Source organism: Pistacia vera, unplaced genomic scaffold, assembly GCF_008641045.1.
Source record: "Pistacia vera cultivar Batoury unplaced genomic scaffold, PisVer_v2 Contig255, whole genome shotgun sequence".
In the NCBI taxonomy this organism is placed as follows: Eukaryota; Viridiplantae; Streptophyta; class Magnoliopsida; order Sapindales; family Anacardiaceae; genus Pistacia; species Pistacia vera.
Genome location: NW_022196063.1, coordinates 95,866 through 114,392, shown reverse-complemented (window position 1 = coordinate 114,392; position 18,527 = coordinate 95,866). Strand labels below are relative to the sequence as shown.

General features: G+C 36.2%; 1 protein-coding gene and 1 pseudogene across 1 annotated transcript; both read left to right on the top strand.

Annotated features, from left to right (window-relative positions):
- The first annotated feature begins 1,895 nt into the window (after positions 1-1,895).
- LOC116132561 (lysM domain receptor-like kinase 3) lies at positions 1,896-3,242 on the top strand. Its single transcript, XM_031418227.1, has one exon. It carries the CDS (start codon positions 1,896-1,898, stop codon positions 3,240-3,242), a length of 1,347 nt encoding a protein of 448 aa, XP_031274087.1.
- Positions 3,243-11,794: 8,552 nt separating this feature from the next.
- LOC116132573 lies at positions 11,795-13,041 on the top strand (annotated as a pseudogene).
- The last annotated feature ends 5,486 nt before the right edge of the window (positions 13,042-18,527 follow it).

Below are 18,527 nucleotides of genomic sequence, written 5' to 3'. Positions count from 1 at the left end.
GAGGAAATAACAAGATATATAGTTGCTACGGACTCTCCCATTTATTTATCTGAAAATCCTTTTTTTATTCATATGGTTAAAACTGCATTTTATCCAGCATATACTGCTGTTAGTAGAAGTACAAGTAGAAAAGATATACTAAAACTTTATAACAAAATAAATAATAAACTTAAAAACGAATTTCAAAATTTTAGGAATATATCTATTGCACTTACATTAGNCTTCTAATCCGGGATTCCATTAACATCATTTTCTAAACTTCATAACAAAAAACGTGTCGTGTCATATTTTATTTCACTTTTCACATTACCAAAAATCACGTTCAAGTAACTTGACAGCCCTTGTAGAGTACCAAAATGCCTCTAGTCAGACGATTATTCAATTCCCAAATCCTAGTTTAATGAAAGAAAGAAAGAAAGAAAGTTGAACCACAACTTTCATGCGTCCAATAGCGAAGTTAAGTTCCTAGCAATCTGTCCCACTTCAGTTTTCTCTCTCATTGGCCGACTACAGCAACGCAATTATGAATTAGTAAATAAAGTTGGCTGGTGTTCACATGCCAATACCCAACTTAGTATTCACAGTCCCTTTGGAGAAAGAACAAAAATTCTTCCAACCAAGTCTAATTATATTGAATAAATTAATAAATAATGTTTATCTGATAAGAAAACTTTTACTCGTGTCAGCCTGTCACTCTTTCAAACTTCGGCCAAGCGACTTGCACATACTCAAGATTTACAGTAACGACAAAGTAAACAATGAATAGGTATTTTTCGTCATATATTATTAGGGATTTCTGTTTGATAATAATAAAAATACTAAAATATCCTTGAAAGTTTGGTATTTTAGTTTTTTATAAATTTAAAAATTAAAAACCCCCTAAGTTTGCTAATTTAACTAAACACCTCAATGTATAAATTTTTTGTAAAATCACAAAAACACTCCACCACCTGTAGTGCCAGATTTTAGCCACCACCACCGAAATCTAGCCAGAAAATTACGTTACGACACAGATCTGTGTCGTAACGTAATTTTCTGACCAGATTCCGACCATCACCGCTGAATCTATGTCGTAACGAGTCAATTTGGCCTTTTCTGGCCAGATCCATAGATCTGGTCAGAAAATGCCAGATCTGGTCAGAAAATGCCAGATCTGGCCGTCGAGGCAGATCTGGCCGTCGAGGCCGTAAAACTCTCGACGGCCAAATCTAGACGTAGATCTGGCCTTTTTCGACTAGATCTATGACAAGTCTGACCGAAAAAGACCAGATCGACGCGTTACGACATAGATCCGAAGAAGTCTATGTCTTAACTCAATTTTCCGGTTAGATTTCGACGATAGTGGCCGAAATCTGGCACTGCGAATAGTAAAGGTGTTTTTGTGATTTTACAAAAATTTTATATGTTAGGGTGTTTAGTTAAATTAGCAAACCTATGAGGTTTTTTAGAAATTTTTAAATTTATAAAAAACTAAAATATCAAACTTTTAAGGATATTTTAGTCTTTTTATTATTACCAAATGAAAATCACTAATAACACGACAAAAGATATCTATTTATTATTTCAAAACTTTAAATACCACTTTATCGTTACCGTAAACCTTGGATATGTGTAAGCCGATCAGGCCTCAAACTTCGTCATTCATCGTCTTTTAATTCCGCCAAAAAACCTCATTGGTCGTGACACTATCATGCGCATCCTCCTTTACGTGCGCACATTAACACGACTTTGGTTCTTCCTTCTCTTTTCTCTTTCTGCCCTTTCCCTCACCTTACCCAGTTCCAACCGTCAACCGCGTCAAAGTGAATCCCACTAATGATAAAACACTATTAATTGGTCCATTCCAAAGACAGAACCCCCCACTAACATTTTTGTATAAAATTGTCCCTAATTCTATGTGCAAAACGAAAATGGCAACCCACGCCACCGATCCCACCCCAACTCGCCCCACTCAATCCTCTCAAACCCGCCGAACTCGCTCCTCTCAATCCCCTCGTACTCCACCGAACTTTTCCGATCCTTCTACTTCTTCAACCAGCGCCGAATACGCAGCCCCCACCTCTTCTTCATCTCAATTCAAACCTTCGTCTTCAGGTACATCCATTTCAAGTCGAACTTCTTTATCCAGTCTCCGGGAATCCATCTCCGAAAGCCCTAACATCTATAGGTTTTCCGAAATTCGGGCCGCCACTAACAATTTCTTATTGAAGAAACACTCTTCGTCTTCCTCCAACTGTTGGCGCTGCAACTTGCGCGGCCGTGACGTCATCATTTTCCAACGCAAGTTTTGTCGAAAACTCCAGATGCAGCATTTGAAAGAGAGATTATCGGTGATCTGTCGGAGCCACCACAGCAGCATCATCAAGTTACATGGCGCTTCTATATCTGATGATTATATTTATCTCGTTTATGAATTCATCAACGGTGCAAATTTATCTGATTGTTTGAGAAATTCAAAGAATCCGGATTTTACTGTATTGTCCACGTGGATGTCGAGAATGCAGATCGCCACAGATCTCGCACATGGCCTTGATTACATTCATAATAACACCGGCTTGAACTTGACTCTTGTTCATAATCATATTAAGAGTAGTAGCATTATAGTGACGGAGCCGTCGTTTAACGCTAAGATTTGTCATTTCGGCACGGCTCAGTTGTGCGGAGAATCGGAGGAGGAATCTGAAAGAAGAGATAAAGGTTCAGATTTCGGAAAAGTGACCGAAATATCGGAAATAATAGAGGAAGAACCGGTTGTATCGTTAAAGAGATCGAGTAGTAAGAAGATGCAATTCGAAGGAGTGAGAGGTTACATGTCGCCGGAATTTCGGGAGACCGGAATTCCGACGCAGAAATCGGACGTGTACGGTTTAGGCGTGGTTATATTGGAGCTTTTATCAGGTGAAGAGCCTTTTAAATACAAGTTTGACAAGTCACGTGGCGAATTCATGAGAACTTCGGTGACTGAAACCGCTAGATTGGCGATGAACGGAGGTGATGATGGCAGTGGAAGGGAGGGGAGATTAAGGAAGTGGATTGATAAAAGACTTAGGGATTCTTTTCCGATCGATGTGGCAGAGAAGTTGATACGTGTCGCATTGGAGTGCGCTGATGTTGATCCTGATAAGCGGCCAGATATGGGACGCGTGTCGCGGAAGATTTCGAAGTTGTATTTGGATTCTCGGGTTTGGGTGGATAAATTTAAACCTCCTAGCGACATAACGTATTCTCTGGGGCCGAGATAGATGGGATGCGGCGGTGGCACTGGCGGCTGATAAAGATTATTTTTTTAAGTTAGGCGGATTTGATTGTGATGTAAGTATTTGGATATTGTATAATTTATTTGATTAAATTGTTGAAACTGAGATTAAACAAATCTAATGAATTGGACAGGAGTTAATTTTTCGTTATTATCAAAGTCTTTTTCTTCGTTTGAAAGTTAGAATGATTATAATTAATTGTGTTTTAGATTAGAGTTGACGACTATTTTTCATCCAAATAATGGATCAATAATATTTTCTTATTTATAAAATTTTAAAATACCACTTTAAGCTTTTATTATTTAAATTTATATTTAAACGGTAAACCAAAAATAAATCTGGTCTAAGATATTGGAACTTTTGAAGAGGGGAGAACAATGAATCATTTGGTAGTGGAAAGTTTGGATTTTGATAGTTAACTAATTGTAATTGATCAGAATTTAACTTAAGGGAGGTGATTGCGTAAACTTTAATCGTTTGATTGCCAGCGATTGGGAGAGTCAATCGGAGTAAGGTTTGAGGGGTTTTAATAAGTGATGATTAGGAAAGAGAATGGTAATGGTGTGGAGTTGCAACGATACTAGAATCGAAAATGGAATATAAATTCTAGTAATAAAGTGGTATTTTAAAAGTTTGTGAATGAAAAAAATATTATCAAGCCATTATTCGGTTAATGTAAACTTTCAATGTGAGTATTAGGTTGAGACTTGAGACCCATTAGCCAAGTTGACGAAGAAAGCAAATGGTATTAATTCATTTTGGAAAATATTAAAAGTTTATGGATAAAAAAATGTCATTAAGCCATTATTTGGTTAATATTTCAACTTTTAATGTGAGTACTAGGTTGAGACTTGAGACCCATTAGCCAGGTTGATGAAGAAAGCGAACTGTATTAATTCATTTTGGAAAATATTGCTTGGGTGACTGCCAACCAAAAGTCAAAAACAAAATTGAACCAAAAACTGCAAGAGTTGTTAATATTCTTTGAATAATGCTAGTCTTACTCTCTCTTCTTACTTATTTCTCTTATTCACTCATGTTAATCTCCTTTCTTACTCTCTTCTCTCTCTTCTTACACCCACCTACCACATGAGTAAGTAAGGGAAAGAAATAAGAAAGGGGAGTAAGGCCAGCATTGCTCTATTCCTTTTTATGGGATGGGGAAATACCAAAACCAGTCAACCTTGACTTTGCAATGGAAAGATCATATGGAATATCATATTTTAAGGGATTTTATAAATTAAATTAATCCCATATTCTGTTTTTTAAATATTTCAAGTTGATGTAATATAATTAAATTTAGAATACAGGAGATCCTAATTGTTAATAGACCTCGCAAAGTTGCACCCGTACATGCAGGTTTACGGGTACCCGAGTAAAACAGGCAGGTACAAGTAACCATAATAATTACCCGTATCTGACCCGCTTGTAAAAATAATGGGTGGACCGAGTAATACCCATGGGTGCCTGCGGGTACCCACACAAAAAAAATATTTAAGGTTTTCATCTCATTCTCATATTAACCCACTGCCATTAGAGATGGCAATGAGCTCGATATTTTCGGGTACTCGACCCGGCCCGTCCCGTCCCAAAAAGGTCGGGCTTTACCTGATGTTCGCGGGCTTGGGCTTAGGCCTGGACCTGATTTTAAGGCCCGACCTTGGGTACGGGCCAGGCCTGGGTATGTCTTCAAACCCGGTCCGACAATTTTAGTATTAATTATATTAAATTACCCTTATACTATATATTTAATTACAAGATTATCCTACATATATATACTCATTTTTCCCAAACCCTACATGAATGGATGGATGCACTTTATGGAAAGTTATTTATATATTTGGTGAGTATTAGAAAATAAATTAATATTTACAAATTGTTTCTAGAATTAAAAATATAAAAAAATTTGAAATTTATTAGTATTTAAAAATTCACAAAAATGGGCGGGCTTGGGCCGGGTTTGAGGTTACAAAAAGCCCATCGGGCTAGGCTTGGGCTTTACTTGTCATATCCGGGCCCATCAGGCTTAGGCTTTACTTGTCATACCCGTGATGGGCTCAGGCTGGGCTTGGGCCTTTGTCATGAGGTCGGGCTTGGGCCTAGGCCAAGGGATACCCGATCCTAGCCCGGCCCATTGCCATCACTAACTGCCACTGCTCTCATTCTTCATTTTTCTACTTCCTTCCATTAATCCTTTCATTTATAACAGACCATTTCTTTTTCTCTTTTCTTCTTTCCATCCACTGCTATCTTTCCCTCTCTTCTCTACTGCGGCAACGCAACTGCCACCTCCTCCATTTTATGGGTATTCGAGTCAGCCCAGATATACGTATCTGCCAGCGTAACAACCACCTAAGAAGAGCAAGTTTGGTTCTGGTTTAGGATCAGGTCGATTGGAGGAATGCTTTATGGGCTTTTGCTTGGGGATATTGTTTCCGATTCAAGCAGATTGTAATTTTTTGATTTTCTCTAGTTTTTGTTTGGCAACTTTAGTTGTTAAATGTTAAGTTGAAACTTTTTTTTTTAATATTTTTTTTTTTTTTTGTTTTTAAATGTTGGATGGAATATTGTGGTTTCTGATATACATTTCTTTTTCCTTTGTGATTAGGTTTGTATTTTGTAATTGAAATTTGTGGTTGCTTATTTGTCTTTTGAGTAAACGACATATTCCCACCCAAGGTTTGATGAAATCCCAAGTTGGTACCCCATGTTACATTTATTCCAGATTCTCACTCTTAAAGTGACAGAAAAATGTTTGATGTAATGGTAAAGGGGTAAATTCGTCATTTTACGTGGGCGACACACATTAGCAGACCGCTGCCTCTAACAGTCATTCGACGCACGTTAGCAGACGGTGTCCCCGACGTTTTTCACCCTTTTTTCGACGATTCTTCCACCCAAAATCACCCTTGTCACCACCATTTGAACCCCTATCCTCCCTTCTACAAAACCATACCCTTCACAACCCCTTATCACTCACCGATCGTCAACCACGGTAGCTGCAACATGCGACTGGTTTTTTCTGGTTTCTGGCCGTTTTGAACGGCGAAAACCCCAATCACCACCACCATTTGACTCCTCGCATCGTCCCCTACAAAACCCCTAACCTTCCTAGCCACGACAGCTCACTGTTTGCCGTCCACCACTTCACCAAAAAATGGCTAATGAACATGAACTCTCGATCGGCAAACGATGACGAAACGGTTGCTGGCGACATGGGGTTTTATAGATTTGGAGACGGTGGTTGCAATGGTGGTGTCCAATTGGATTTTTGCCGTCGAAATCGACCGGAATCCAGTGAAGAATATCGAAACACTAAGCCTAATGACGCCAACGATTGGAGGGGCCTATGAGTCGAGAGCCAGAGGGGTTTTGGATGACGGACTACGTGGAAGGTGATAGAGGTGACCACGGAGTTCGACGCCGTCGGAAACAACCCAAATCAGGCTATTTTCGATGAGGGTGTGTAGTGACCGAGGGTGTTTTTGACATAATTTGAAAATAAAATGGTAAGTTTTATAATTCTACTAATTTAGGGGTTAAAAATAATTTATTAATTTAGGGTTAAGGGCATTATGATAATTGCACCCTCTAAACCCTAAAAATTGCTAACACTGTTATTTTAAGGGTGGGAATTTAGAATAAATGTAACCTGGGGTACCAACTTGAGATTTTGTCAAACCTTGGGTGGGAATATGTCGTTTACTCTTTTTCTTCTGGATGACTTAATGAGTATTTTGGGGAGTTAGGATCATTAAGTGTATTTTTTATTTCCTTTATATATTTTTTCATGCAATAATCGCTCTATCTATGTCATCATGAGTCAGAAGTTGCATTTAAATAGAGGCCTGTCTGTATCATAACATTGTGCCCCCCCCACCTCCATAAAACGCATCGTCATACCATACGACCCCTTTAAGAGTTTACCCCCAAGTGGATACTTTTAAGCAAAACTGTAACTATTACGGGGAAGGTGTCTTGGGTATTGTACCTTTTATATAATGAAGTCCTGACAGTTAATATTTCCAACCCATGGTTGTATATCTTACATCCCATACGTATCCATACATAAATTCGATATAGTCGCCAACGATCGTTCAAGAGTGAACCTAACTATCGATATGTTGTATGTATCCTACTACTTCATCGTATGCCTTCGTATCCCTAAAAATATCGATAAAAACAAAAAAACATATAGACTGTTATTAGTTTGGGCCACACGTCCAAAAAAAACAAAATCTGTGTCAAACCAACCAAGCCCCAACCCAGTTCACTAAAACCTGTCCAAATTACCTTTGTTGCAATGAAGAAAAGTGAAGAGTGACATATTGCCCATTTTACATGATAACAAATATAAGTGGAGATATAATATATAATTTAATCTTGAAATTTTATGATTATTTTGATTATGTCAATACTGCAATGTAAAGTCAACTAATACCACAAAATTCTTTAATTAATCTTGGGGATTAGATATTATTTTAGAAAATTTTGATTATTATTTATTCTTGTTTGAAAAAGGCGTATTTACGATACGCTAACGATACACTACCGTACACGATTCAAAAAATTAGTTTTCGATACCGATACAAAGCACGATTTGATAACCATGTTTCCAACCACCCCAGAAAGGGCAAACACATTGCGCACTACCAAGGTTTGATGAATCACAACTTTTCACCCATCAAGTTCAAAATGACATTTTCTCCACCATTCTTATGTTCCTGTTTAGGTTTTCTATTATATTTAAGTTGAAAAGACGAAAATACCTGTTAAATAATTATTTCTTAATAGTTTTTATATTCAAAGTTTAATTAGTAAATGTCTTTTCTCGATTATTCTTGTTTTACGTGGAAAGATATTTTTTCTTTGTTATTTATTAATTCTGAATATTTGTTATATTATTAGGAAAATGAAAACATTATATTAATGAAAGAACCTATAATGTTAATAGATTATTGAATAATAGGATAATATTGATGACATTTAAATAACTATTAAGATGATTTACTCTAAAATAATTTCATACATTATTCATAACTTTTTAGGTTGGGACTACTATTTTCTCTTTTTGCTTGTTTAGCTAATTAAAAATTTATAAAAGTCAATTTCTTAAGGATACCTTTCTCTCCGTTCTAAGAAAATATTAACAAAAAAATGCGAAAACATATTGAACCTAATGAGGTAGGAAATTTGTCATTTTTAAACTTGAGGGTGGAAAATTGTCATTTCATCAAACTTTGGTGGGACCCACACGAAACTATTGGATGTTCTTCAAGATTATCAAAACCCTTTGCAATCCGAATAAAGTCACACTTGATCCATTCAACCTCCGTTACAAATGTCAAAAAACCGATAAATTGTTAGCTCTTTACTACTTCAAAAATCTTTATGTTTTTATAATTAATTTTGATTGGAATTAAGCTAATTGAGGTCTTTCGTATTAATCCATTAGCAATGTTGATTTAGATTTAATTAATTTTATTTTTTGGCTTCGAAATTTAGTACAAGGAAGTTATTTATAACTCAATAGCACCAATATTAAAAACTTCAGCATGTTAGGAAATTCACTAATTCAACGTAGAATAGAATCGTAAACCAGATAATGGAAAGTGACCGACATTAATGTATTTAATGACATTTATAAATTAGTCAACGTGTTTTCGCGGCCTCCAATCTAGTTTTTTTCTGTGCGTTGGTTCTACATTTTGTTAAAACTTTGATATATTGTGTGGTTTAAACGCCTTAAAAGAGGAAAATATACTTCAAAAATAATAATAATAATAAAATCCTTTATATCGAAATTTTTATATAAATTAACTAGATTTTAAAACTTAACAAAGCCTGTGATGAGAAAATTTCAAATAGTAATCCAAATTGAAGATAGTTTGTAGAAACCAACTGACACGGTGGGGATGACCTTGGAAAGTTAAAATGATAGAATTAGTCAATAGTTGTTAGTGAAAATTTGGAGAGATTAAACTTAATCTACAAGTCAATACGCTTGATTACCCATTGGATATTAGGTTGTTCGAATAAAATTCTTTGAATATATTATTTAGAGGTTTTGAGTTCATTCCTCTCAATTTTTAATAAAGCATAAGTTTTCAGAGTCCTAAAAAACTATTGATTCCGTAAATTAGTTCGGAAACCTCGAATAAAAAAAAAATCAATAGTTAACCACTATGAGAAGCAATCTGGATAACAGCGAAGAAATTGTTCCTTCTGTGTTCCAACATATCTTATTCTTGACCATTTTATAAATTTCTTTAATTCTAAATAACAAATATCCATGCTTCCTGTCCCACCTTCTAATCGGGATTCCATTAACATCATTTTCTAAACTCATACAAAAAACGTGTCGTGTCATATTTTATTTCACTTTTTCACATTACCAAAAATCATATTCAAGTAACTTGACCAGCCTTGTAGAGTACCAAAATGCCCTATCAGAAGATTATTCAATTCCCAATCCTAGTTTAATGAAAGAGAAAGAAGTTGAACCACACTTTCACGCGTCCATAGCGAAGTAAAGTTCCTAGCAATCTGTCCCACTTCAGTTTTCTCTCTCATTGCCGACTACCGCAACGCAATTATAATTGTATAATAAAAGTTAGCTGGTGTTCACATGCCAATACCCAACTTAGTATTCACACTCCCTTTGGAGAAAGCAACAAAATTCTTCCAACCAAGTCTAATTATATTGAATAATTAATAATAATGTTATCTGATAAGAAATTTTCCTCGTGTCAGCCTGTCACTCTTTCAAACTTGGGTCACACGTCTTACACATACCCAAGATTTATCATAACAACAAATATATCTTCCGTGTGTTAGTGATTCTATTTGATAATAGTGAAAACACTAAAATGTCCTTAAAAGTTTATATTTTAGTTTTTTGTAAATTTAAATTTTTTAAGAAAACCCCTAGGCTTGCTAATTTACCTAAACACCCCAACATATAAAATTTTTTATAAAATCACAAACACCCCCACCACTTGCAGTGCCATATTTCGACCACCGCTATTAGAATCTGCCCGAAAAATTGCGTTACAGCCCAGACCCTCAATCTGTGTCGTAACGCTTCGAGCTGGCCTTTTTCGGCCAATCCATGCGATCTGGCAGAAAAGGCCAGATCTACAGTTATATCTAGTCGTCGAGGCACCAAAACTCTCGACGGCTAGATGTGGACGTAGATCTGGTCTGGTCTGGTCTTTGCCACTTTATGACACATATCCGTACCACAAATTTGATCGGAAGGCAGACAAACCGTTCCGACCCAGATCCGAAGGGGTCTGTGTCGTAACTTAATTTTCGACACCAGATTCCGAGCATAGTGGCATGAACTACACTGCGAGTGTGAGGTGTTTTTGATTTTACAAATTTTCTAGTTGGGTGTTTTGTTTAATTAGCAAACCTAGAGGGTTTTTTAGAAATTTTTAATTTTATAAAAAACTAACATTCAAACTTTTAAAGGCATCTAAGGTGCGTTTGGTGTTGTATTTTGGATAGGATTTGGGGATAGTATCGAATATTGATAGGAGTATTACGAGGTAAATTTTTAAAAATTTATGAAAAAACCCTTAGGTTTCCTATTTAATTAAAGACCCTAATATATAAAATGACAAAAACACCCCACTCCCTGCAGTGCCAGATTCCGGCCACCACCACTGGAACTAGCCGAAAATTTTGGTTCCCGATTTGTGCCGTAACGCATCATTATGACCTTTTCCGGCCAGATCCACCCAATAGTCTGGTCGAAAAAGGCCAGATCTACGACCTGTTATGATGTCGACGTCAGAAGCCAAATGAGCGCCATCTTTGCCGTCAGCACGCCAAATGTATGTGACCGTCATTTTCGGTCACGATAGCCCAAATTTTTTTGGGCCATTGCTGCGGCCGCTATCGGATGAAATTCTGCCATTTATGGTCAGATTTTGCCGTTGTACAGATTCCGGCTATCACTGACGGTGGTTTGTCGTGAATCTCAAAGTTGGGTTTGGAGGTTTGTTTTGTTAATTTTAAACTTTTTTTTAGGGTATTTAGTGAAATTAATAACCTTATGGGGTCTAAAAGTATTAAAAACAGATAATATTTCTGGACTATGTGCTAACATATTTGAGATATGGATTGGGAATATAATAAAAAGGGTGAGTCAAACGCACCTCTAGCTTTTTTATATACCAAAACAGATTACTGTAGCATATAACGATGCACACTTATTTACCGTTTCTAACTTTTGAGTACCACTTTACGTCACTGCAACCTTGGTATGTGGAAGTCTTCCGACATCGATCAATCGTCTTTTAATTCCGCAAAAAAAACCTCATTGTTCGTGACACTATCATGCGCACATTACCACGACTTTGGTTCTTCTTTCTCTTTTTCTCTTTCTCCCCTTTCCCTCACCTTACCCAGTTCCAACCGCAACGCGTCAAAGTAATCCCACAATGATAAACACTATTAATTGGTCATTCCAAAGACAGAAACCCCCCACTAACATTTTTGATAAATGTCCCATTCTATGTGCAACGAAAATGGCAACCCACGCCACCGATCCACCCCACCTCGCCCCACTCACTCCTCTCAAACCCGCCCGACTCCTCCTCCAATCCCCTCGTACTCCACCGAACTTTTCCGATCCTTCTACTTCTTCAACCAGCGCCGGAATACCAGCCCCCACTCTTCTTCATCTCAATTCAAACCTTCGTCTTCAGGTACATCCATTTCAAGTCGACTTCTTTATCCGTCTCCGGGAATCCATCTCCGAAAGCCCTAACATCTACGTTTTTCCGAATTCGGCGCCGCCACTAACAATTTCTTATTGAAGAAACACTCTTCGTCTTCCTCCAACGTTTGGCGCTGCAACTTGCGTGGCCGTGACGTCATCATTTTCCAACGCAAGTTTTGTCGAAAACTCCAGATGCACATTTGAAAGAGAGATATCGGTGATTTGTCGGAGCCACCACAACCATCATCAGTTACATGGCGCTTCTATATCCGTGATTATATTTATCTCGTTATGAATTCATCAACGGTGCAAATTTATCTGATTGTTTGAGAAATTCAAAGAATCCGGATTTTACTGTATTGTCCACGTGGATGTCGAGAATGCAGATCGCCACAGATCTCGCCATGGCCTTGATTACAATTCATAATAAACCGGCTTGAACTTGACTCTTGTTCATATCATATTAAGAGTAGTAGCATAATAGTGACGGAGCCGTCGTTTAACGCTAAGATTTGTCATTTCGCACGGCTCAGTTGTGCGGAGAATCGGAGGAGGAACTGAAAAAAGATAAAGGTTCAGATTTCGGAAAAGTGACCGAAATATCGGAAATAATGGGAAGAACCGGTTTGTATCGTTAAAGAGATCGAGTAGTAGAAGATGCAATTCGAAGGAGTGAAGTTACATGTCGCCGGAATTTCGGGAGACCGAATTCCGACGCAGAAATCGGACGTGTACGGTTTAGGCGTGGTTATATGGAGCTTTTATCAGGTGAAGAGCCTTTTAATACAAGTTTGACAGTCACGTGGCGAATTCATGAGAACTTCGGTGACTAAACGCTAGTTGGCGATGAACGGAAGGTGATGATGGCATGTGGAAGGAGGGAGATTAAGAAGTGGATTGATAAAGACTAGGGATTCTTTTCCGATCGATGTGGCAGAGAAGTTGATACGTGTCGCATTGGAGTGCGCTGATGTTGATCCTGATAAGCGGCCAATATGGGACCGTGTCGCGGAAGATTTCGAGTTGTATTTGGATCTCGGGTTGGGTGGATAAATTTAAACCTCCTAGCGACATACTATTCTTGGGCCGAGATAGATGGATGCGGCGTGGCACTGGCGGCTGATAAAGATGATTTTTTAAGTTAGGCGATTTGATTGTGATGTAAGTATTGGATATTGTATATTTTATTTGATTAAATTGTTGAAACTGAGATTAAACAAATCTAATGATTGGACAGGAGTTAATTTTTCGTTTTATCAAAGTCTTTTTCTTCGTTTGAAAGTTAGAATGATTATAATTAATTGTGTTTTTAAATTAGAGTTACGACTGTTTTCCACCAATAATGGATCAATATATTTTCTTATTATAAATTTTAAAATACCACTTTAAGTTTAATTATTTAAATTTATATTTAACGTAAACCAAAAATAAATTGGTCTAAGATATTGACTTTGAAGAGGAAACCAATGAATCATTTGGTATGGAAAGTTGGATTTTGATAGTTAACAATTGTAATTGATCAGATTTAACTTGAAGAAAGTGATTGCGAAACTTTCAATCGTTTGTTGCCAGTCGATGGGGAGTCATCGAGTAAGTTTAGGGGTTTTAATAAGTGATGATTAGGAAAAGAATGGTATGGTGTGGGTTGCAACATACCAGAATCGAAAGGAATATAAATTAGTATAATAAGTGTATTTTAAAAGTTTGTGAATGAAAAAATTTATCAAGCCATTATTCGGTAATGTTAAACTTTCAATGTGAGTTTAGGTTGAGACTTGAGACCCATTAAGCCAAGTTGACGAAGAAAGCGAACTGTATTAATTCATTTTGGAAAATATTAAAAGTTTATGATAAAAAATGTATAAGCTATTATTTGGTTATATTTCAAACTTTTAATGTGAGTATAGTTGAGACTTGAGACCCATTAGCCAAGTTGATGAAGAAAGCGAACTGTATTAATTCATTTTGGAAAATATTGCTTGGGTGACTTGCCAACCAAAAGTCAAAAACAAAATTGAACCAAAACTCAAGAGTGTTAATATTTCTTTGAATAATGCTAGTCTTACTCTCTCTTCTTACTATTCTCTTATTCACTCATGTAATCTCCTTTCTTACTCTCTTCTCTCTCTTCTTACACCCCCTACCACATGAGTAAGTAAGAAAGAAAAAAAAAGGGGAGTAAGCCAGCATTGCTCTTTCCTTTTTGGATGGGGAAATACCAAAACCAGTCACCTTTGACTTTGCAATGGAAAGATCATTGGAATATCTATTTTAGGGATTTATAAATAATTTTTCCTATTCTTTTTTAAATATTTCAAGTTGATGTAATATAATTAAATTAGAATACAAGAGATCCTAATTGTTATAGACCTAGCAAAGTTGCACCCGTACTTGCGGGTTTACGGGTACGCGGTTAAAGCGGCAATACAGGTAACCAAATAATTCCTGAACCTACCCACCAGAAAAATAACGTGTGATCGATAATACCCGTGGGTATTTTACTAACACAAGGTAATTTGGATTAGTTAAGATGCAGACAAACTAGTCTATCACAAAAAAAAAAAAAAAAAAAAAAAAAAATCAACCAGAAAAATGGATTTCCAAGTAGTTTCTTCGTTTTTTAAATTTTGATTTGGATTAGGAATTGCGTTGCAAAAAGAAAGTGAGAATGCCTGGGAGGGATGGGTTTACTTATCTTTTCTCAGTTGGTTAGTACGTTTTCTATTGTAAATAGAAACTGTTTTCCTATTTATGATATTGTTTTCCTCATAGTATTAGGTCTGTGAGATTAATATAAATAAAGGTACTACAAGCACATAATTTAGTTTATTTGATGCGTTCTGTGTTGGGTGGCTGCAGAGCCAGAAATAAGAGGTCAAAACCTCTTTCGTTTCTACAACAAAGAAGATGCAGTCACAGGAGTTGAGTACTCGTAAATTTAATCGAAAGCAAGAGGACCCTCAGTCGTAAATTTATACATTATCAAAGGCGAACGGTAGGAAGCAGGAAAAAGAAATAGAATTAGGATTATTGAGTAATCTGTTTAGAATTTTTTTGTCTCTTCTGCTCTTTGATTGATTGATTTTATTTGAAGTCAAAGTGAATTGCCCAAACAGTAAAAAGAATCTAAGCTTTAGCCCAGCCCAAGAAGATCCAAACTCCTCATAATTCTTGTTTTAATGACCAAAATCATATTTGCTTGACATGTTAATATATCACTGTATTTGTCATCTTTCCCATGATTAATCAACGGTGGATGTTTGAATAAAAATATAGAACAAACTTTCTGCTTGTTATTTAATTTTTTCTTAATACTATGATAACATTAACATTATTATGATATTGTTGAGACTTTAGGGATAGAGGTATCAACTCTCTATTAAAATTTATAAAGTCCAGTCTAATATTCATTGGAATTTGGAGATAATAACAACTAAATTCAGTGTCTGTCTGACTTGCATCAATAGCAGCCGCAAAAGCAAACTCAACGGTCAAATTTTGTATGCCTTCAGTCAAAGGGTTCTATACCATTTTGCTTCTATGATTTTTATTAGCTGTATTTATTTATAAGAGTTCACGGTTAACGACTTCTTCTCAACCAAATAATGTTAAATGGTAGGGCCCATATATTTTTAAAATATTATTTTATTATTTAAATTTATATCAACAAACAAAAAGCAAACTCAATCCTAAGTGTCGAGACTTTTAAAGAAGAAATGTCGATGAGTTTTTTAGTGGTGGAATGTTAGATTTTGATAGTTTAAATTGATCAGAATTTAGTTTGGGAGGGACGATTGTGTAAACCCTAATCGCTTGATTGTCGTCAATTGATGGAGTCGACGAGAGTAGTATTTGAAGGGTTTTTGTGAGTGGTGTGGTGTCATAATGATGTTGAAACTGAAAATGGAATATAAATTTAGGTAGTTAAGTGATATTTAAAAAGTCCGTAGATGAAAAATTTAGGTGTCAATTGATGGGGTCGACGAGAGTGTGTTTGAAGTGTTTTTGTGAGTGGTGTGGTGCATAATGATGTTGAAACTGAAAAATAGAATATAAATTTTAGGTATTAGTGATATTTAAAAAGTCCATATATGAAAAAGTATGCTAAGTTATTTATTAAGGAAAAAAGTTGTTTACTTTTATTATAATATACCTGCGTGATTCTTTTTTATTTCGTTATAATTATTATATTCATGCAATAATGCTTCTACCTATGTCATCCTGAAGTCAAATTGTGCATTTTAGATGCGGCTTCTATATCATACCTGTTCCTCCCACCACCCATAAACGAATCGATCATCTATACCACCTTATAAGTTCAAATTCACCCATGGATTAATTTTTTTAAGCAACTAATAACTATTGACCGGGAATGTTCATGTATTGTACCTTTTATATAATTCAGAGTTGAAAAGGTTAATATATTCCAACCAACCCAGAAATATTAAAGATGTTTCTTGTAAATTATCAAAAAAACCCTTTGAAAATCCTATAAAGTCCACTTGATCCATTCCATAACTTCCATTACAAAATGTCAAAAACCATATATGTAACCTTTAATTAACTTCACAATTCTTAATTAATTAATTTGTTAATTAAGCTAATTGAGGGTCCTCTCTTCGGTTATCCAATTAGCATGTTTGTTATATTTAAATTAATTTTTATTTTTATTTTTCGGCTTCGAAATTTTGTATAAGAAGTTAATGTATTTACATCCAATCACCAATATTAAAAAAGTCAGCATTTAGGAGATTCATAAGCAACTAAGAAATCGAATCGTAACAGTCGGTGAAAGTGACGCATACGACAATTACATTTTTTTTAAGAATTTGTCGTCTATTAATTGACATTTATAAATTAGTCGACGTCATTTTCACGGCCACTCCAATCTAGTTGTTTTGCTGTCGTTTGGTTCTAATTTTTAAAAACATTTGATATTTTAGGTTAAAGCGCTTAAGATGACATTGTTTCTCAAAAATAATATAAAAATACAATTCCTGTTTATCAAAATTTTATAAGAATTTAGATTTTAACAAACCTTAAAAGCCTGGATGGGGAAAATTTTCCAAATATAATTCCAATTGAATATATAATTATTAGAAGTTGTAGAAGCATACCGGTTGACAGTGGTGTGGGATGACCATTGGAAAGTATACATGTGATAGAACCTAGTCAATATGTTTGTTAGTGAAAGTTGGAGAGGTAGAACTTACTCTCAGTCAATATGCTTTGATAGACCTTTTTGATTATTATTGCCGTCGATAAAGATTCTTGATTAGATTACTCTACGACCTTAAATTCGCTTCTCTCATATTTTAATAAGCATTATATGGTCAGAATCCTAAAAAACATAATCGACGTCACATAAACTAGTCCCGATGTAGAGTAAACATCTACTGGTACGGAATGAAGGATTGATCCTTATGGTGGCCACTACCAATCTGTTGTACACTGTCACAAGTCAATAAACACCGCGTGAAGCGCACGAAAACACCGCGGTGGTGTTTGCCGTCTGCACTCCGACGATCAAGTTAGCAAGCTTAAAGAGGTTTTACTGTGAAGGCTAGGGAGTAAGGGGTTACCGGAAGTCTAGTTGGAGACTGTGACTACTGGCAGTGACGGAAGCTCTGCAATAATAACTGCGGGTGTCAAGGGTAATCATGCTCCCCTGGTGAGAAACTGCTTCTGTTTATAATGTGACTGCTTGTCTCCCAACCCTGACAGTTAGGAGTCAAGTGTAACTCTGATGCAAACCCTAGAAAAGTTAAGGCGTGGTTGAGCTGTCTTACCTGCGTCCGATTACCCGATGAGCTAACCAGGAAAGTCACTTTAAGTAGAAACAAGGCCAGGAACAGGAAAGTGACTTCGAATAAAGATTGAACGGAACAGGAAAATGATCAGTGGGGGCATGGGCTCTGAGTCGCACATAAGCCCCATGAAGTGGCTAGAACTGGGAGGTCCATGCCCAGAATGTTTGGGGCCGGCCGTATCTCGTATCAAAGGTGATTAATTTGGCTATGGTCTCTAGGACTGGGCCTGACCCTTTCTTCGTTGTGGTCCTGTTTTCCTATTGGGGCCAAGGTGATTTTTGGCCTCTAAACACCCGAACATCCTCGATAAAAAAAAAAAAAAAAAAAAAAATTCAATAGTAACAACTATCAGAAGCAATCTGGATTAACAGCGAGAAATTATCCTTTTTGTGTCCAACATACTTATTCTTGTCCATTTTAATTTCCTTTAATTCTAAATAACAAATACTTCCATTACTCTGTCCCACCTTCTAATCCGGGATTCCATTAACATCATTTCTAAACTCATAACAAAAACGTGTCGTGTCAATTTATTTTCCACTTTTCACATTACCAAAAATCACGTTCAAGTAACTTGACAGCCCTTGTAAGTACCAAAATGCCTCTAGTCAGACGATTATTCAATTCCCAAATCCTAGTTTTATAAGAAAGAAAGAAAGAAAGTGAACCACAACTTTCGATTGCTCCATAGCGAGTTAAGTTCCTAGCAATCTTCCCACTTCAGTTTTC

What these genes read in the sequence shown, in the direction of transcription:
- LOC116132561 (XM_031418227.1), top strand. Translation starts at nt 1,896, where the DNA reads ATGTGCAAAACGAAAATGGCAACCCACGCCACCGATCCCACCCCAACT.